The sequence below is a fragment of the Anser cygnoides genome, chromosome 6 (assembly GCF_040182565.1).
Source record: "Anser cygnoides isolate HZ-2024a breed goose chromosome 6, Taihu_goose_T2T_genome, whole genome shotgun sequence".
Classification (NCBI taxonomy): Eukaryota; Metazoa; Chordata; class Aves; order Anseriformes; family Anatidae; genus Anser; species Anser cygnoides.
This window is the reverse complement of record NC_089878.1, coordinates 3,210,608-3,229,720: the sequence shown is the minus strand read 5'-3', so window position 1 is coordinate 3,229,720 and position 19,113 is coordinate 3,210,608. Positions and strand designations below refer to the sequence as shown.

Sequence of the window (19,113 nt, the reverse complement as noted above, 5' to 3'; positions counted from 1 at the left end):
CGTTCAGTCATATTTTCCCTACTCCTTGCAACAAGAGGAATAAAGAAAACAAAGGAACCACAAAGCTAAATAGGAGCAGCCTCTGAGAGATGTAAGAAATATAACCTATTTATCAATTCACATTTTACAGATACCTCCTAGAAAAAAAGCCACTATTTTTTTAAAAAAAGTTTTAATTAATAAATTTCCACCTAATCCAAAGTAGAATGTCTACAAAATACAATTAGAAAACAGGAAAGACATATGCAAGGAAAGGTACAATGAGTTGAGATCAATGTTTTGGAATCTAGAGAAAACAAAATGAGCTTGGGAAAGCTGAGGAGCTGAGAAAATAACAAGGGAAGGTACCAGCCTCACTACTCACATCTATTGGCACAGGGGTTTCACATTTATTGCTGAGCACAATCCCTAATTTCATTTCAATAATTCTGAGTTTAAATAGTGCACTGACTGTCCGCTGATCTCAAGGAACCTTCCAGAGGTGTTAAATGCTAGAAGACCAGTTTTACAGATGAGAAACTGGAATACACACAGTTTAAAGTAGCCATAATCTTATATGAACTCAGAGATTTCAGTTTTCTAGCAAGTCCCTTTGAGGTTCACCAAGATGTATCACTTGCTCTTTTATCAAGAGAATTCAGAGAACCTAAACAGAATCAGGCTTTGTAAACTCAGGCCTCTAAAATATGTAACAAACATCCTCAAGGTCTTACTTCCCCAGGAAAGTCAAAAGAAACTTGTTAGAAACAGGTTTAATTAAACCCATATTGCAGGTGGAGGGAAAACACCAGGAAGGAATAGTTCCTGGACTTACCACCATCGCCTCGGTCAACAGTTTCACAGAGCTCCAGGAACTAAATTCTAGTAGTGGTTCATGAGGAGTGGCTGGCCCAGAGTTTAAGGCTGCCATTATATTTATCAAGGCACTGAGAGCTCCTCTGCTGGAAGTTAACCTCATCCAAACAGCTTAATGATTAGCATTCTAAGCATCACTCTACTTCTATCAATGATTTAAAGCCTTGCTGTACCTGTTACTACAGTTTACAGCCTCTTAATGTGAGGAAAACAGGATGAAGCAAAACTGAAGAGCTGAAATGCAAGTTTTACCTGAATGTTAACATCTGCCCCATTATTCACTAGCAGTTCAAGACACAGTGCTCCATGAGTGGAGGCAGCAGCAAAATGCAAGGGAGTGAATCCGTTATTATTAGGCTGATTTACATTAGCACCATAGTCAATCAGCTCATTAACAACAGAATCCTGACCATTGTAACACGCAATGTGAAGTGCAGTATTTCCATAGATGTTCATTTCATCAATCTAAAATGAGACAAGGAGACACAGTTAGAAGTACAGACATCAGCTTATTGTTTTACATAATGCATCACATTCTGCAAATGGGAATAGCTGGAGGCTTGAACTATCATAGGGCATATTTCTCACCAACAAATTTCATTGATGAAAATACACTCTCAGAGAGCTTAATTTAAAATGCTTTACCTTCATTATCATCAACGTCTTATCCTACTGGCAATTTCTAAAAGCCAGCCTGAAGCTTAAAGCTGATAGCAGGACTATGTAATGATGATGATGATAAAAGTCCTAATAAACTGGAAAGCTTTTATATGTAAGTGGGAAAGTAGGATAAAGAAAAAGCTCAGAAACTTAAAAAAAAATACACAAAAACACCTTCTATTGAGATTTTGTGAATAGAATCAGGTTTAAGATCTCTTTCCAGAGATTCCTTTTGGGAAGGGAGTGAAAGTGTCATAGTGAAGGGGAGGAGAAATTGCACAGCCATTTACAATTCAATAAGAAACTGCTTTCAGCAGCTCAGTATTATGAAGATGTAATTAAGATTACATTACTTCTTGATGACTGGCTTGGAATTCAAGTACTGTTCTGTAAAATATGGCAAGACAGGTTGCACAAGACTCAGGGATGTTGTGAATACCTTTCCACAAAATACAGGCATCTCAAAGCTCATATCCCCAGTGGCAGAAAATGTGGAAGTTGAAGGTAATTATTAGCATGGCATCGCTGATAACGGGAAACACCTATTCCTCTTCAACTTCACAGTCAACAGCCTGTAAAAACAGACTTCTGACACCTTTTTGGTAGGTCAAGTCAGCTGCCTATAAAGCTGACAAATGCAATGTCTTTATTTGATATCTTTAATCAACCAGCACAGACTCGTCTGCTCATTTCACTGTTGCTTTAGACCACTGAGTTGGCAATATTAGCCTAAGAGAAGTCTGTGCCCTGAAATAAAGACCTTTTCTGGAGTGAAAATAATCCTTTTCCTTCCCTCCATCAGCTAGAGAGGAAATGCACATCCTGAAACTTAAACAGCCTAAAATGCAGTTTTGTAAAGTACTCCATGAATGTGTTGTGAACAACTTCATCATATCAAAGGGAATGCCAAGCCAAGGTAGACTTCATTACTCCATCTTTCTCTACAGGAACAACATATATTTCCTGATTTCTTTTTTTTTTTTTTTTCCTTCAGCAAGGTAGCCTGGAATTTACTGTCCATACCATGCATTTTTTCTTCCAGAACGTTTTCTGGCTCTTGAACCAATAAACTATACAAAGCACTAGGTGCTTTTCATGGTCCTGAAAACAGAAACAATTTTCTTTAGAAATTCTGCTGATGTAGCAGCATCCATAAGAAAGAGGAAAAGGTATCTCCAAATATGGAAGTCATAAAGAGCACATTACCACATACCTCTACCCCCAGGTTAAGGAGGTGTTTCACAACATTAATCTGCCCATTGGATGCAGCTGCATGAAGTGGGGTGTAACCCTTCTTGTCTTTACAAGTCACCTCTGCACCATGATTAATCAGTAAGGCAACAACTTCCAGGTGACCTTCAAAAAAATGAAAAAGAGTATCAACAGGTATACCAGCCTCACTACCCACAAATTACTGCTTTTTTGCTAATGCACTGGCCCTTTCACTGATGTTTCACACTGCTCCCAGAGTTTTACAAAGAAAAAAAAAATCATTTTCAAAATATTCTTAATTATAGCTCCAGACCTGGTCAAGAAATGCATGCAATACACATTCCCCTTCATCAGATGGGTCAAAGTTCTCTTTACTGAATTGGTTTTCCAGTCATTAAAAGACCAAAAACCACAACTAAGTGGGCATTGTGTATTTAAATCAGCCAACCTCCTCCCTGAACAGGGTGAATACATCTCTCACCTTCCATGGACAGGTCTGTGTCTTGTCCACTGTAAAACATGCTGACAGCTTGTCAACAGGAAATTAGAACAAGGAACAACAACCTGAGCCTTACCCATATACGCTGCCCAGTGAAGAGCTCTTCTGTCCTTTTTGTCGAAAGCATTGATGTTTGCCCCCTTGGCTAACAGCAAGTTCACCATCTAGTAGTAATGAGAGCAAACCATGTGGATCAGACACTCAATAGCTTATAACAAACCATTCTAGTGATAAAGTTGGGATCACAAAATCAGGCTGTTTTGTATGAGATACTGAAATTTTAGGCAGTATGGCTAAGAAGTGAAAAGCTGCTTTCCCTATTATCAGTCATCCAATATTTAGAAATAAAAAAAAAAAAATCAGGTAAAAAAAAGAAAGAAAACTGAATGGCATTCAACTAGTTTCTTCTCCAGCAAAACATTCTGAAATCATAAATTACAGAGCTGCATATTTGCTTTTCTCTTGTACAGTGCTTTTCCATCAGTACAGAGATCATCTAATAAACAGCATAATTTCAATTATAATTTCTGATATACTCTACCCAAAATATCAGGAACTTTATATTATGACTGTTAGATTCAAGCATTACTATCTTTTTCTATTAGTAGTTAGAAAAAGGCCAAAGCAGGAGTTTAAAGGACAAACACTATCATTGTTTTACAGGAACTACTCTTCCCTTTCCTTCTTTTAATTACAGTGTCAACTGATCAACTTTTGTTGACGGATTTTTACTGTTCCAGTTGAAGACATTTTATTCTAGATGAACTTCAGGTGCTGGAAGAATCCTTCCACACAGATTTAAAGACTATCAAAACCATTTATGAAGGTTCTTTATTTACAAAACTATGTTTTTTTTTTGTATAGAAATTGTAATAAGAGAAGGGTTTACTTGTATTAGGTAAGGAGAAGCAGTATGGATGATCTCAAAAAAAAAAGAAGCAAATTTTCTAGAAGACTGATTAGAAAATCAGACTGGATCTCACACAGCTGAACTTTTTTTCAGTATGAAATGAATCCAGCAGTTTTTCCTTCTTTCCATTCTTCTCTTATTTTCTCAGGCAGTTAAGCACAAAATAGCCCAGGACACACTCGAATTGCCAGGGCTGGTGGCACAGCCAGCTCCCCAAGTTTGCATGCACAGTTCACTTGCATGCCAGCTCTGTACACATGCTTTCCTGCCACTCTTACTTCTGTAGATAGGTAACTTGGCACAGTTTGGGAAGCAGCTGAATGACAGCAATCATAGGTGTCAGGGATATGGGACTCAGTCCAGACCCAGCCATAGTGGACAAACATTTGAAAGAGGAAAAACCAAATAAGTAATCAAAGATCAATTTTGCTATTAACCAACTCACCTCAATGTGGCCATTCAGAGCTGCATGGTGCAATGCCGTCCGCCCACCTCGGTCAGAGACATTGACGCTGCTCAGCATGGGAATGATGACTTCTGCGCACTTCACCGCCTTGTTTGCAGCAGCCACGTGCAACGGGGTCTGCCAGTTCTTGTCCCGAGCATTGACATCAGCTGAGTGCTTAATCAGTACTTGCACTGCTTCCTGCAACGGGAGCACTTAAGAGCTATAAACAAGCAGTTTGAATAAATACAGCGCACATATTCTTGACAGCTCAGTGATGTTATGTATGCATTTTACTTACGCATCCCAGGCATGGCCAGGAGGAGGGAAAGAGAACAACATTCACCTAAACAACCTCTCAGGTTACTGAAACAGTACTGCTCATTCAAATGCCAGACTGTGCATCACCTTTGCTGTCACACAGAGCAGTGTGCTTGCAATCAAAATTTCCAAATTAGATTTTATGACATACAAAGCTGTCTATGCAGACAGCCCAACCTGTTTGGTTGATTAACCCTCAATACCTCAGTCGTCCTAACTGTGCTATACCTTAAGAAACAAATGGACTTATCTGAGCACCCTCTTACACATATTATTTACAAAATGAAGAGCATGTCATTTTGGACAATGAAATCACAGTAAATCGCTCTAAGTTTTATTTATAAACAGGAAAAAGGAAAATATATATATATATCTAAAAACAAAATTTTAGCTTTGCAAAAACATGAGAATCACAGGCAAAGGTTGACACTGGTGTATGTCCCCAGCTGCCATTAGCATTCCTTCCCTCCCTAAGGGCTGAGCACAGGCCAAGAGTCTTCACTGCAACATCCATTCTATCAGCCTGAGACCAAACAACATCTTTTAAGGTTAAACGAACCATTTTGTTGGTTAAAAGTGAATATTTCCCTGTGAGAAAATGTATTCTTCTCTCTTGAGGGACTGTCTCACTTGAGAATTTACCATCAGCTTTTTTTCTGCTCCCACTCATAGAACTTCCATTAAGCAAGCCAGATTAAAAAAGTTTCTCTCTAAATTACATTGCTTCTTCTCTTCTTTTTTTCCCCCCACAAACCAACAAAATACAAAGGAACCACAGGGACACAGTAGCATTCAAGTAGCCTCGTCTGCTAATTACAACTCACAGCTGGGAAGCGGCAGAGCTGTAGCCCTATACTACCTTATTCTTTTTCCATAAACTGAAAAGTTTTCTGGCAAGTCCAGCCAACGTTTTATTAATAAATAACAAATATATCATATGTACATTTAAAAAGCATTTTTGTATCTAGAAATGCCCCAGAGAGTGCCTGCAGTCTGTATCAACAATACATCCCATTACTAGGAGTTTTAGTTCTTTGTTCTCAATTGTTCTCAATCAATTTCTACAATTTCTACAATTTTGTTTTCTACACCAACTGTCATCTAACAGATTTGTTCAGTTAGTTCAGTTTGCATCTCTTCAAACACCAAGAATGATATATTGTTCATGTCACAACAGGATTTTCTTTTTTTAAACTACAGGCCCACTATTTTCAAAATCATTTAAATATAATTCACTGGGGATCTATCCAGCTGTGACATGAAGTCATCGGGAAAAATCATACAATTTGACTATTAATGAAGGAAGGAAAAAGTTATGGAAGAATTTTTTAAACTAACCAATAAGGACTGAAAAGTCAAAGCTAATAATAGTTACACTTTATTTGTTTTTTAAGTGTGTATACATTTTTGTTTACATCTGCAGATCTGCTGCTCTATCAGACTAACAGAGTGTTAAAATCTTTATGGGGAAATTTTAATTTTATTGGTTTTGAGAGCATGAGCTAGACCTTTTTCTTAGCATAATTTCTACATGTGCATGCAGTCCGCAGCTATAGCGTAAGCCTCTGTTTTCAGTGTTTCCAGCTAACCCATGATATCAGAGTGAAATCTCTTAACTCTTTCATACCATACGCCTTCCCCTGCTGCCTCACTGGGGTACCAGAACTGCCAGCACTGGAGAAGAGCTTCTCATCTTAAAACTGGCTGTCAGCAGCCAAAGAGTAAAAGAGACAAACCCACAAGAAGACATGCATTTTCAGTTAGAACTGTGATTGAAAATAAAAATCATGTACTCTGACACATCCAAAAAAGGAACCAAATACTGCAATTCCTGAATCAGAAAGAGCGTAGTTGTTTTTTAAGGCTGAAGTCTGATCTTTGTTTTCCAACATGGCTTTTTGTATTTTGTCTCATTACAGCATTCATATCCTATCAGATATTCCTTTCAGCGGGTTTTGGTGGCTGCCAGCAGCTGGGAAGCTCAGCCAGTAGCCAAACAATGCCTGAGTTCAGAAGCGAGCCCAGGATTCCTGCCTCCAGGCTTGGCAGGCACTGGGACTGTTACAGAGGTGATTCAAGTCCATCAGTCCCTGGAAAACAGCCACCCTCTCTCTCTCCTGCATCCCCTCCCCTTGCCCCCAGCAGCCAAATCAGCCTGCAGTTGGGCTTGCTGTTAACGAAGTATTAGGAGGACAGAAGTATAGGAGAAGGTCCAAAATGGACAGCCAAAATACTGGTACAGTTGAAAACGCAGTCATGCCTGAGCTGCATTCCAGTTAGTTACTGTTGCTGCTTCTTGAAATAGCAATGGAGAGAGTACAATGTGATGCCAGAAGATTTCTAGCTGTCAAGTAGAAAAATATGGGCATACCTCCCTTATGCATGAATCAAGTGAATTAACAGAAAAGCTAACGGATGCCTTGAAATGCAATTAACCAAAATGAACTGTGCAGTAATACATGTAGGATTACACACACACACATCCACTCCCTCCTGGCACATACACAGCATGAACACATCCGTATGGGTTTATTCCTCCTTATTTTATCACTTGATGATAATGACCCTGAAGACCACGGTGATTCTACTCCACTTCAGCCAGGGTCACTCACTCCAGCTGGTGGTTGCTCCGGACAACTTGCTACAGTAACGCAAAGCATCCCAACAGGGGGAAAATCAAAGGCTCAAAAGCAACTATAATTAACTGGTAAAAGTTGGCCTCTGGCTGCAATGCTAAAGGCCCTGCACACAGCAAATGTTCTCCCCGTTTGTCACTGTGCTGCCTACTGTGGCTTTCAATGATTTGCTTTTTTCCCCAGCATGGAGTTTACGTGCAAAAGCAGAGTAATCAAATCTTACTCACTTCACTCCTTGAAGCAACTGCTCGGTGGAGAGGAGTCAGCCACATGTTGTCCTTGGCATTAACACGAGCGCCTGCAAGTAAACAAGCAGAGGTTACATCCATGCCTTGGGTGCGACACGAAGAGCGTTGCCCAACTCGTTTCCTAGTAACAGGAGCCGAGGCGGATTTAGTGCTCTCCTCGTGGCTCTGCCAACTCTTCTGGCACTCCGTTACCCTTAGAAATACAGTTCCATCTCCTGGGCAGATAGGAGCAGGCGCACAATTCAGAAAGAAGGGAACTGATCAAATCTCAATATTAGCAGGAGCAGCCTTGTTTATAGGACACAAAAGAAGCAGGATTTGTAGTAGGGGTTTATGTATGTACATATGTACTTGTGTGTCTGTGTGTGTGGATTTATAGGATTAACAGATACAGGATGTCTGTTAAAATGCTGCTTCCCTGTTGAGCAGATCTTGATGTGACCAATAAAACATGATGGGGAAGCGTGCCGGCTGCGGGGGAAACAGGTGCCTCCCTCCCCACCTCTGCATCTGTGGGTGCTCCTCAGCAGACACCAGAAGGGAGATGAAGGGCACTACCCATTTGCCTCATCCACAATTCAGTGCTAATGGGCACTCTGGCAAAAGACAGCTGTGCAAGAGGATGGTTTCAAGGTCGCTTGACAGAATAATGGATAAAGAATGAATATTTAACAACTACTGCAGTGTTGGCTGACTACAGACAAAAAAGAAATGGATCCTGTACATTTCTGTAATGAGACAGATCTGTTTGAAAGAAATATTAAACTATCCATTGAAGTGATACCCCAAAACAGGACATCTAGTGGAAGGAACTGGAGAAACTCTTGCATTTTAAAAGGGCTTAACCTGAAAACATTGTACCTCTTAGGCCTACAGCCAGCAGTGCTAGTTTGAGAAGTCTGGCACATGAAGAAAAAATTTAAAGAAGCACAAGCATTATGCACGTAGCCTGGACGTGCCTTTGAACTTTATGAACAAAGGGATTCTTAAACTCCATTGTGCACCACAACTTAAGTGCATATAAAATCTTTTAATTAATAAATCACACTCTGGATCAGAAGCACTTTCTGAAAGCTGTTTCTCAGGAATATTAAGGTACTCACCTCTGAATCACCGTGGTTATTGGGAATTGTACTAGATAATCAGAGAAGAAACAAGTTCTTTCAGATTACCACAAGCTGGGATATAATTTTTTGGCTCCAAGAAAAAGAAAGCCACTTTCATAACTATTGCAACAATCAGAGGCAATACCTCACCTCAGAACTTTGTACCCAGTGGCACAACCTGCCCTCTAGAGAAGCACCCCATAGTAAGGACAGCAATAGTTTCAAAGTGTTTTCTAATGAATCTAGATATAAAGCAAGGAAGTTGCTACCTTCTTTTATCTACTTGAGAAGGCCATTATGACTGAAATATGTTGGTACTCACTCTGAAGCTAAGCTACCTGAGACGCCTCCAGATTTGCATAAAGCAACCGCCTCCTCCACCCGTGATGACTCCAAGGTACCTCATGTTACACCGATGTGATCCTATAGGGACTTTGGGGATACAAAATGCCTAGATGAATTCCTAATGATTGCCACTAAATGCCTCTTTTTTACGTCTACAAATTTATTTTGCATTTGTCTTGCTTTTTTTTTTCTTAACTAAGTTTTCTTTTGGCTTATTTCTGGCCATTCACCAAGTCCCACAAGCAGATGGTAAGAAATCAGAAAGGCTTATGTACAGAGTAGCAAAGTGTGACCAAAATCACGTCATTCCTCAATATTCACCAACTCCAGGAGCATCAGAGAATACAAAGATGATTAGAAAACCTAGGGAAGTGTCTCCTTCAGTAGTTATTCATGCCTTTCACTGATCCACCCACCCTTCAGGAAGCTGAAGTTAGCTGCCAAGAACAGAGCTAAGGAAAATAACAAAAGCAAAACACTACCAGTATAAATAAAATAATCCACAGCATGTTATCAGCCTTTTCTTCTTCAGCGGTTTTCTGTATTCCCTTACCTCTTTGTGGATTGGGGCTCTTTACATGACAAAGTGAAATTGCTCTTACATACCTAATTCAACGCGACAGCTGAATAAATTTGTGATTTATGTTTTCAAAGAGCTGCACAATTCAGCTGCTGCCTGTTACAGAAGCCACTGTTCCCTGTGTACTAAGGCACACATTTTCTGAAGAGATGCTTCAAAATGTTTCCCTCTTTACTGCCTATTTGCTTCACCAACATTAGGCTTTTAGTTTTCCAGCAGCATCTTGCAGGCAACAGCTAAAGGATGATCAAAGAGCTTCACCAGCACCAAGGCACACCTTCGGGGCCAAAAAATACCTTCCATTTTAAAGGAGAGAACAGGAGGCACCCACTAGGGAGCAATGCTCACATTTTCAAAGGCGTCCTCTACACTTCACAAACTTGAACGCCCTGCAACACCCTGGGGGACAGCTCTTTGAAAGTCCTGAGCAACACAGAAATCCAACTCTGAAAACTCAGTGCTCAGATTGTTAACGTACCTAAAATCACCTGTGTCCAAGAATCAAAACCTTAAATTTTCAAGTCTATCCCATAACACTTCCTCAGTGTCACCCAGAAATTCTTTACCCTGGATCATGTACTTTAACCATCTTTCAGTGAACTCCTACAACATCCTAAAAAGTTAGGATAATTAATACCCTTTTATACATGTGAGAGGCCTACAGCTGGTAACACTGAAACCAGTGCATATGGTGGCCTTCACAGTACCCATTGTCCTCCTTGAAAAGACAAGCTCCTTTAAAGTTTTCCCTTAATACCTTCCAGGTAGCCACAGCACCCCCACAAAACCCCCACTCAAAACATTCCCCCAGATAAGAAACCTTTCTCAGTCCCATTCCCAGACCTCTGCCCGTAGGGCCTCACACCTCTGGGCCTGACAGGAAGGCCTGGCTGCTGGATTTGTTCTGTGACGCTCAAGTAGACATGCTAACGCACAATGTCACAGATAAAATCAACAGAGAGGAAACTTTCTGTAATCCACTCTTCTTTAATATGGCTGTGTTGTAATCTTTGAGATCTTTTACTCTCAAATTTTTCTGCCAAAAGAGGAAATAAATCTAAAATTGCCTCTGTTCTTTTGAGATCAGAAATAAACAACCTGATGTTGGCTTTCAGGAATAAAGTTAACATCTCTTTATCCTAGCTGAATTATAATTTTCCGTACAGCACATTTGCCAAATCCACAGGTCTCCAATAAATCTAGATTCTGCAGTCTAAATCTTTGAAATTAGGAAGGATCAACAGATGAAGGAGACTCTGTTCTCTGTCCTATTAACAACATTAATAATGTGCACCTTTCCAGCCCCTGCTATGAAACACAGCAACAGGCACGTGAAAACAAAAGGAATGATCCACCACCACATGCCAAGAGATACACAATATAAACCAAAAATAAACACACACACAAAAATATATATAACAGTAGATGAAATTGGAACTTAAAACAGTAGAGCTAGATGTCAACAAATGAACCTAAAAGCCGGGGAACACCTACATGACAGAAACATGAGGTTTGACAGGATCTCCTCAGAGCTAAGTCCAAGTCACTTGTTAATTAGGGAATTGGCCTGGAGATGCCACTGCAGTCACAGGACAGGAGGAGGAAGAAGGCAGGTAAAAGCACACAGGTACTGGGTCACTCAGGAAAGAGACAGGAGAGAGTCCTAGGACATCCTCCAAACTTTCACCCAGAAGAAACAGACAAGGTTTTTCTTGAACACTCCTCATTCCCCAGGGACCGGAATCCCAAAGCCATGGAAAAGGCAGAGAGAATCTGCCATTCCAACTCTCTTACTCTTTAGCCTGCCAGCAAAGAAAAAGCCCTGAATTTGAGTTCAAATTGGGCAGTGCCTTCCCCCTGCTACCTATGTACCAAGGATGGTCCAGAACCTTCCACATGTGTGACAGTCTCGCTTCCAAATCTGCATGCCAGGGCTTACCAGGAACCTTTCCAAAGCATGCTGGGGTTTGTACTTTTCCTCATCTAACGTGCAGTTTATAAGAGATGGATGTCAACATTGCATGCACATCCCTAGCACATAAACTTCTTGCCAAGAAGCTCAGAGCCTTCTGACATAGTGAGGCATGATAACATTGCCCAGATCACAAGCTCGTGTGGGAGAGGGGGGAACAAGAGGTAAGGAACTGAGCTCAAACATTATGTCCTCAGCACCAGCTCAAAGCCCAAGAGGGGGAGAGGTACAGGCATGCATGATAATGGAGCTTGGATTTATCCAGACAGTTCTGATGCATCCGTGAATGTGTCATCGTAAGGAACTTCATGTATGTGAGGCAGTTGCTCTGGTCCTTCTTCTTGACAGAAAGGAAGTGAAAGATCTCAAAGCTCCATGTAGCCAGCTTTCATATACCCTAGAAAAACAAAACCTCACAGCACGTCTCCAGTTTGAACCACATGGTTATGGATCAGACCTCTGAGCTGATGTAAACCCACCTAGCCCTGACATTTAATGGGCTGGGATGATTTATACTAGTTGAGGGACCTGGCACTGCATCCCCTGTATCAATTCCAAACAGATTCCATTTCAGTGGCTAGAAAGCCATTTCTGGCATGACTCCAAACACCTGGGTAGAAACTTTATTCATTAGACACCACATTTATTTGCGCTGCCACTGGTTCATGGGGCACAAATCTTAGATGTACATGTTTCATTTAATTTCTCTCCTAAGCCCTATACAAAATGCAATGGGTTGCTAGCTCTCTCAGCTTCTGCTCAGGCTGAGAATATTATTGTTTGAGTCTTACAGCGAGCATTTTTGTGCTTTCTCTCTGTGAAAACACCCTCTTATTTTATGTCCAACAACAAAGCTTTTCTTCTTATGTAACTTAATTTTATGAACAGATTAATCTTTTATGAAACACTTACTATGTTTTCCGAATGAAGAGGTGAAACAAAGGGAAGATGCTGATGCTGCTGTTCTCTTTGGAGCCTAGTTCACTGCCAGGTTCCAGTAACAAAAAGGTGTTTATAATAACTCACAAACCTGTTCCTCCAAACCTTCTCTTGGATGCAAGTAGTGTTGTGTACCACGAGTAATGATAGTTCAGAGATTAAAGGACATTCAATAGATAGAACATACAACACAAGATTAATTTTGACTCATGCTGAGCTAGTTGGGAATGACCCCCACACAGTTCCTTCAGATTGAACTCCAGCACTTCCCCACTGACACAAAATAAAATTATTAAAAGCCCACATTATGAGTTTTTCTCCATTCACTTAATCATAAAATGCCAAGATATATCACCTACATTTGTGTTGTGACCAGAGAAACCCTACAGCCTGGGGATAACATTTTGGCAGCGAGGTGCTAGAACAAAGTGTCCAGAAGAACACGATGAAGTCCCTTTTCCTCATTAGGAACACAACGGAGAACAAGATGCAGAATGTACCCTGCCTTCATCAGGATGTTGTGTAATGCTATTGGGATTCAGAGGAGAAATGGGCAGAACTGCTTCACTTTTCTCTTTAGGTGGCTATTATTGCCTGTGCTGCTACTTGAAAAACTTGAAAAAAAGGCAGGCAGCAATGGAATAACAGTATGTTACAAACAACATACACTGCAAGAACACATACACAGATTAAGTTTATTAACTCTTATCTCCCAGTGAATAAAAGCCTGTTTGCATCAAACACATTGAAAAAACATCCAAGCACAACCCATCAGCAGAAGAATGCTCATCTAAATCATTTTGCTGCCATCAGGGTTAGAGAAGGATCTGATACACGATGGATGTCAAACTAGCTATACTCATTAAACAATTAGAACATTCAAAACAGTCCAAAAAACGTGCAGAGAAAACACATGGGTATAGTAAACCGAATTCTTCTTTTTTTTTTCTGCCTTCTCCAGTTGAGGTTAGGCTGGTAATCCAGAAGAACATATTTGTACTGTCTGCATGCACCCATTAGAATATCTGTTCCTCCATCATTCACTTTTAAGCACCATCACATTTTTCAAAAGAAAAGCAATATAGGCAGAGAGAACAGGTGAGGTGAGCAACAAAGCTGAAGACCAGGAAGCAGCAGAGCCTGCAGAAGGAGTGGGACTGCAGGCACAAGGCACTGCTACATATACAGCTGCATTGTCTCTGACGTTACTGCCGAGAAAAAAGCTTGGTCTTAGGCCCTTGGACATACACATAGCTAGTGTTAATCTACTATATGTACTATAAGCACTTGAGAGAAAAGACTGAATCAGTAGCGCAACCCATGCTAGACACCAGAGCACCTAGGAAAGTCAAAGGCTTTGAATATCTCAACCATGGGAAAAGCTTCAGTTGGCATTTTTACCCTGCTGGACAACAGAAAATATAGGGTACAAATCTGCAGAAAACTTGTTTTCTTCAAGTTCGTGGATCACAGAACTATTTGTTCTGGGCTACAAACCTCATTTTACAAGCTATATCAAGTAACCTTCAGAAATCCCTTCCAACCAGAATTACTCTCGGGTTCAAGGAAATTAAGTGGTATCTAAAAATCACAGGACTGGTATTTCTTAAATAACTTTCTAAAAAGAATATGCAAGTCATTTGAAGAGGCAGTCTAATAATTTGTAAAACCACAAATTATAGCACCACACAGCAAAAATCATATAGTAAGGTTGCTTGCAAGGAGTTAAACATTTGTACCATAAGGTTCTTTTCAATTCAACACTCTTAAACCAACATAAGCTTTATCCTTACAGTTCCCCAGTTTACGAAAACATCACCTTTGAAATCTGCAAGCAAGTACAGGAGTTTACCATGAATTAAAGGTACTTCTTGAGAGAAATCGAGAGAAATCTCCTTTATACTTTGTTTTGACTTTTGTGTGTGTGTGCACGCGCACACGTGTGTGTCACTGAAAGCGTTTGGAAATATTTATGATTATTTTTCACAGTGCTTCTGGAAAGGTAGGTTAGCATTACACTCCCATAACAAGCTGGAAAAAAAATCTAGAGCAAATTAAATTAGCAGTGTCAGCATGAGACTAAAATAGGGGTGTTCTTGACTTTTAGTGCACTGTTAAGACTGTACTTCAGTCTTTATGCCACACACACACACACACACACAAAATAAGTAAGAAAATAAATAAGAAAGAGGTATTTTGAGCACCTATAGCCAAACGTCTATCATACTCCACACACAGAGATATGAATAGATCACTTTTGTTCATGATTTGTCATTCTAAAACATTAGATGACAACATATGAGTTTTTTGGCAATCCCCTAACAAGGGGATGCTTTTTAAGGGAGGACCTAAGCAGTTACAGGTAATGTTTAATATACTTTGTTTTTGAGCAAAGTATCTTAAGACAATGTACAAATATAAAATATACTGTATACACTAACGTATACACACAAACACACACACCTGTCTATCCTAAGAACATATTATTGTTTAGAGAAACTTTTTTTTTTTGACAAGTTTCTCTTTCTTCAAGGACTACACACAAAAAATTCATGCCTTTCAAAAACATATCTGTTAGTATCAATCTGTTGGAAAAGGTAACTCTTGTTCTCTCACTGATTTGCAAGTTGTTCTGTAGATATATCCTGCTGCAGAGTTTCTGTTCTCCAAATCAACTTCCTGACTTTTAGAAGCATGTTTCTAATGCAAATACCGCTTACTATTTATTCAAACTCGTTCATAACTTTCTACTATTATTCTATAATCATTTTTGCCTAACAAGAATTCTTGGCTTGTGCTCCAGGACTTGAGCCCACATTTTCAACATGTACTTCAGCATGTTTCTGAATCCAGAAATATTATCAGTTTGAATGCTTTCAGAGTTTTTAAAAACTAGTTGCTTTGTTTGTTAATTTCACTTAGTCAGGATATCTTTTATAGTTGTACCACCACATTTAAATACATTTTGTAAGTTTGTAAACAACTGCAACCATCTCTGTGAAACTCAGCAATATATACTACACAGAGCTCACTCCCACATGCTTTATTGGCTACTTCTTGTCGCATTAAAATTAGCTAATTTACCCAGTAATGATAGTAAGGGATGCTAACTTACCCGACAAAATGAGAAGCTCAATGATGTCTGCATCCCCAAGGAACGATGCAACATGAAGAGGAGTTCGCTTCTCAGCATCCTGCAAAACCACAGATGGTCCAGTGAGAAAACATGGCTGATAATTGCAAGCATTAGTATTAAGCATTAGTATTAATGAGTAATGCATTTTTACACAGTGGTTTTGTTGTTGTTTGTTTTTTGTTTGTTTTTTTCCCCAGTATTTCTGTTTATCATTAGAAATACAGTCTCAACTAGCGAAAGAACAAAATTCAAGGTCTGGAAAACACACTTTCTCCCAATAATCCTCAACTTTCTTATCGCTGGGTTCCACCAGACCTTGCAGAGAAATCTTTACTCTGATATCCTTCCTACAGGTAGATAAAATCAAGTCTAATCTAAATCAAATCTCCAGCACATCACAGTGCTCCTCCTGCAAAGCCAGGACACATCTGTACACGAGGAAAAACATAACCCTTGTGTCTCTTTTGGAAAGATTTGCCACTAAAAATTGCAGTAACATACTTCAGAAAGGTTATTGCACACCACTTAGTCTGGTTGGTTAGAACAGCCCAAAATGGACTTGTACACATAGATCAACCTTTAAACACAAGTAAAGAACAGATTAACAGCCAGGTCTGCATCTTTAAACTTCTAAGAATTATACCTTATCATGCATTCAATTTCCAAAACACAGATATTTCTTATTTGATTTCTGTCATTTTCTGGCTTAGGGAGTCACATTTTCAAGATTGACTTTCCTAATTTCACATGATACAAATACAGTGTTTATATATATATATATTAAAAAAAAAAAACTTTCTTTTATTGATTTATTCAGATGACTCCAGAACATAGGGCTTTAAAAAAAAACAACCGCTAAACATGACAATATGGGAAACAAATCACAAGCACGGCTAATACCGTGCATCACACTATAGCCATGTTTCTTAACCACCAATACATAAAGTTCTAAGAGACTTATCAATCAAACTTATTAAATTACTACTTACCATAATTTGATACTGTAAACTGGTAACAAATTCAACAACTGCTAGTGATACCAGCAGAAAAATCCTACTGGTATTTACACTTTCTCCCTGAAACATCTCTCTGAGCCTGTCAAGTAAAATATCTCTTTTAACATGCCCAAGAGGTCATCAGCTGCAAGCTATTTTGGACTATCTTCAAAGTATGCTATAAATGTGAACAAATCAGTGTGGCAGAATCATTTGTCATGTGAATGCTGAAAATTGTCTTCCATCAAGTGCAAGGCACGGAACCAGTGTTGTTTATTACTATGTTTGCTTCTCGTATTTGTATGTTTGGTGTCTTGTTTTGTTGTGTTTTGTTTTTTTTTTTCCAAACACACATGATGTACATAGTCCTCAAATTCTGTTGCAGTACATTTTGATCTTACATGTTAGGCATGCACATGACACACTGAAGACCAATTACGTGGACGCCCTGGTTGTCACAGGTCAGGGGAAAGATCTCTCTCAGAACTTCACCTCCCCACATGGCAGGTAAATTAAAACAATATGAAGCAACTCTCCCTTTTCTCTTTCACAGTCAGAAGCAGTGGACACTCTATGGGACCAAACTCCCCAAAGAACTCCACATTCAACGAGTGACCTCCCAGAAACTGAAAGAACAAATTGGATTTTCTTGTATGCCCAAGTTATGACAACAAGAACTATAGCCTCACCTTGACCAATCTGGCTGTGCACTGCTTGCTCACTGACCTCTGCTGTGCTGTAATCCACCAAGGACTAGCTCTTAGGGGCTGCGTGAGTACACACTATGAGATAACTTTCATAAACTTTCATAAATACTGCTTCTTATCGCCTATCCTAAGGCTATCCACTACACAAAACATGCTAAGACTGACCAAACACTTGTACAAGTATAGAATTGGTTTTATTTATTTTTAGCTTGTTCATTTTAATTCACAGATCTCTCTTAGTACAGTGTAGCCTTTGTAATAGCTATTGTACCAGTCAGTGATAAATTTTACAGCAACTTCTTGCAACGCAGCCAAGGTTTGCAACAGAGCTGAACAGTTTGAAGTTGAATGTTAACAATACAAGAACAACAATTTTCTATATCAAAGAAGCTAGGCTATTCAGTGTTTATTGATAATAAGCAATATTTTATACAAAACTGTAAATCTAACAGATATTTGATAATCCAGAGAGGAAAGGACATGAAACGGAAATGCTTTGTTGTAGCATTGTAAACTTAGGGGGATACTAGTGGGTCTGAAAGACCTGCAAAAAACAACAAAAGAATGAATGCTTCCACTACCAAAGTAGTATCTATCTGTAAATAATCTCAGCTTTCACTTTTTAAAATCAGTGCAAAATATGTCAAAGAAAATGAGAATCAAGTCTTCAGAGGAAGAGAGGTTTTCATCATGCAATTGCATGTAAGCTTAATTTCTGCAAGTTTTAGGCATAAAGCTAAAATTTCTCCAATTATCAGAGCCAGGCACAAAGCAGAATTCATCCTCATGTGAACTATCAGAAGACAAAAAAAGAAACAATGCATGGTGTGGAAAAATGAGCAACAAACATGAGGGCTCCCCAGGCAGCGTTTTCTGGACTTTGGAGGGGAGAAGTGCCAACACAACGCCTGCAGCTGAGCCTTGAGCAACTCAGCAGAGGAAAACTCTTGAGTTCCTGTTTATGTTCTGCACAAGGCTGAGAGAAACACAGAGGAACCAGGGCACCTGCCTGTCCATCAAACCACGCTCCTGGCATCCTCCTGAGAGCCACCAACCACTTCAGCAAGATCTAAAGAGCTCACCGGTGTTGCATCTGCTCCAGGCGCTATGGGATGTCCAACTACAGCTGCCATTCTGACGTGACAGCAGTAAAAGAAGCACCAAAAATAAGTAGTTAATACTGATGTAAAGACTGACGGTTACAAACAGAGAAGGGAATAAAAAGGAAGTTTGATGTTTCAGCAAGAGGTCTGCCAGTACCCCACAAAGCTGACAATCCATTATAAGGCAAGGAAAGGGGTGGGGGGGAAAGAACGATAACAGGGTTACAAATAGCACTAAGACAAATAATCAGACCTGCTTCAAGTGCAGTTCTTAAAGGAACAAAAGGTCAGTAAGAGACAGCAGATAAGCTAAACAATGGCTAAACTAAATTATTCTAAATTGAGATACATATTCTCTTCCCAAAACTGTATTAGGGGCTCCACTAGTTCACAGAGAAGATGATGCTGCATGTTAACATTATCTGTACTTCTTTATTTTTTAAA

The 19,113-nt window shown here is 39.5% G+C and overlaps 1 protein-coding gene across 13 annotated transcripts in view; it reads right to left on the bottom strand.

Moving 5' to 3' along the window:
* ANKRD44 (ankyrin repeat domain 44) overlaps positions 1–19,113 on the bottom strand; it is a 152,284-nt gene that overhangs the window by 54,697 nt on the left and 78,474 nt on the right. For 12 of the 13 annotated variants that reach the window (XM_066999926.1, XM_066999929.1, XM_066999931.1 and 9 more), the window contains 6 exons: positions 15,844–15,922; positions 7,766–7,836; positions 4,582–4,782; positions 3,303–3,390; positions 2,729–2,871; positions 1,108–1,320 (listed from right to left, as the gene is read on the bottom strand). In XM_066999926.1, coding sequence (XP_066856027.1) covers positions 1,108–1,320; positions 2,729–2,871; positions 3,303–3,390; positions 4,582–4,782; positions 7,766–7,836; positions 15,844–15,922 — 795 coding nt within the window. Of the gene's footprint in view, positions 1–1,107; positions 1,321–2,728; positions 2,872–3,302; positions 3,391–4,581; positions 4,783–7,765; positions 7,837–15,843; positions 15,923–16,853; positions 16,975–19,113 lie in introns of those variants that run through there. The other variant, XM_066999928.1, reaches the window with a different exon arrangement.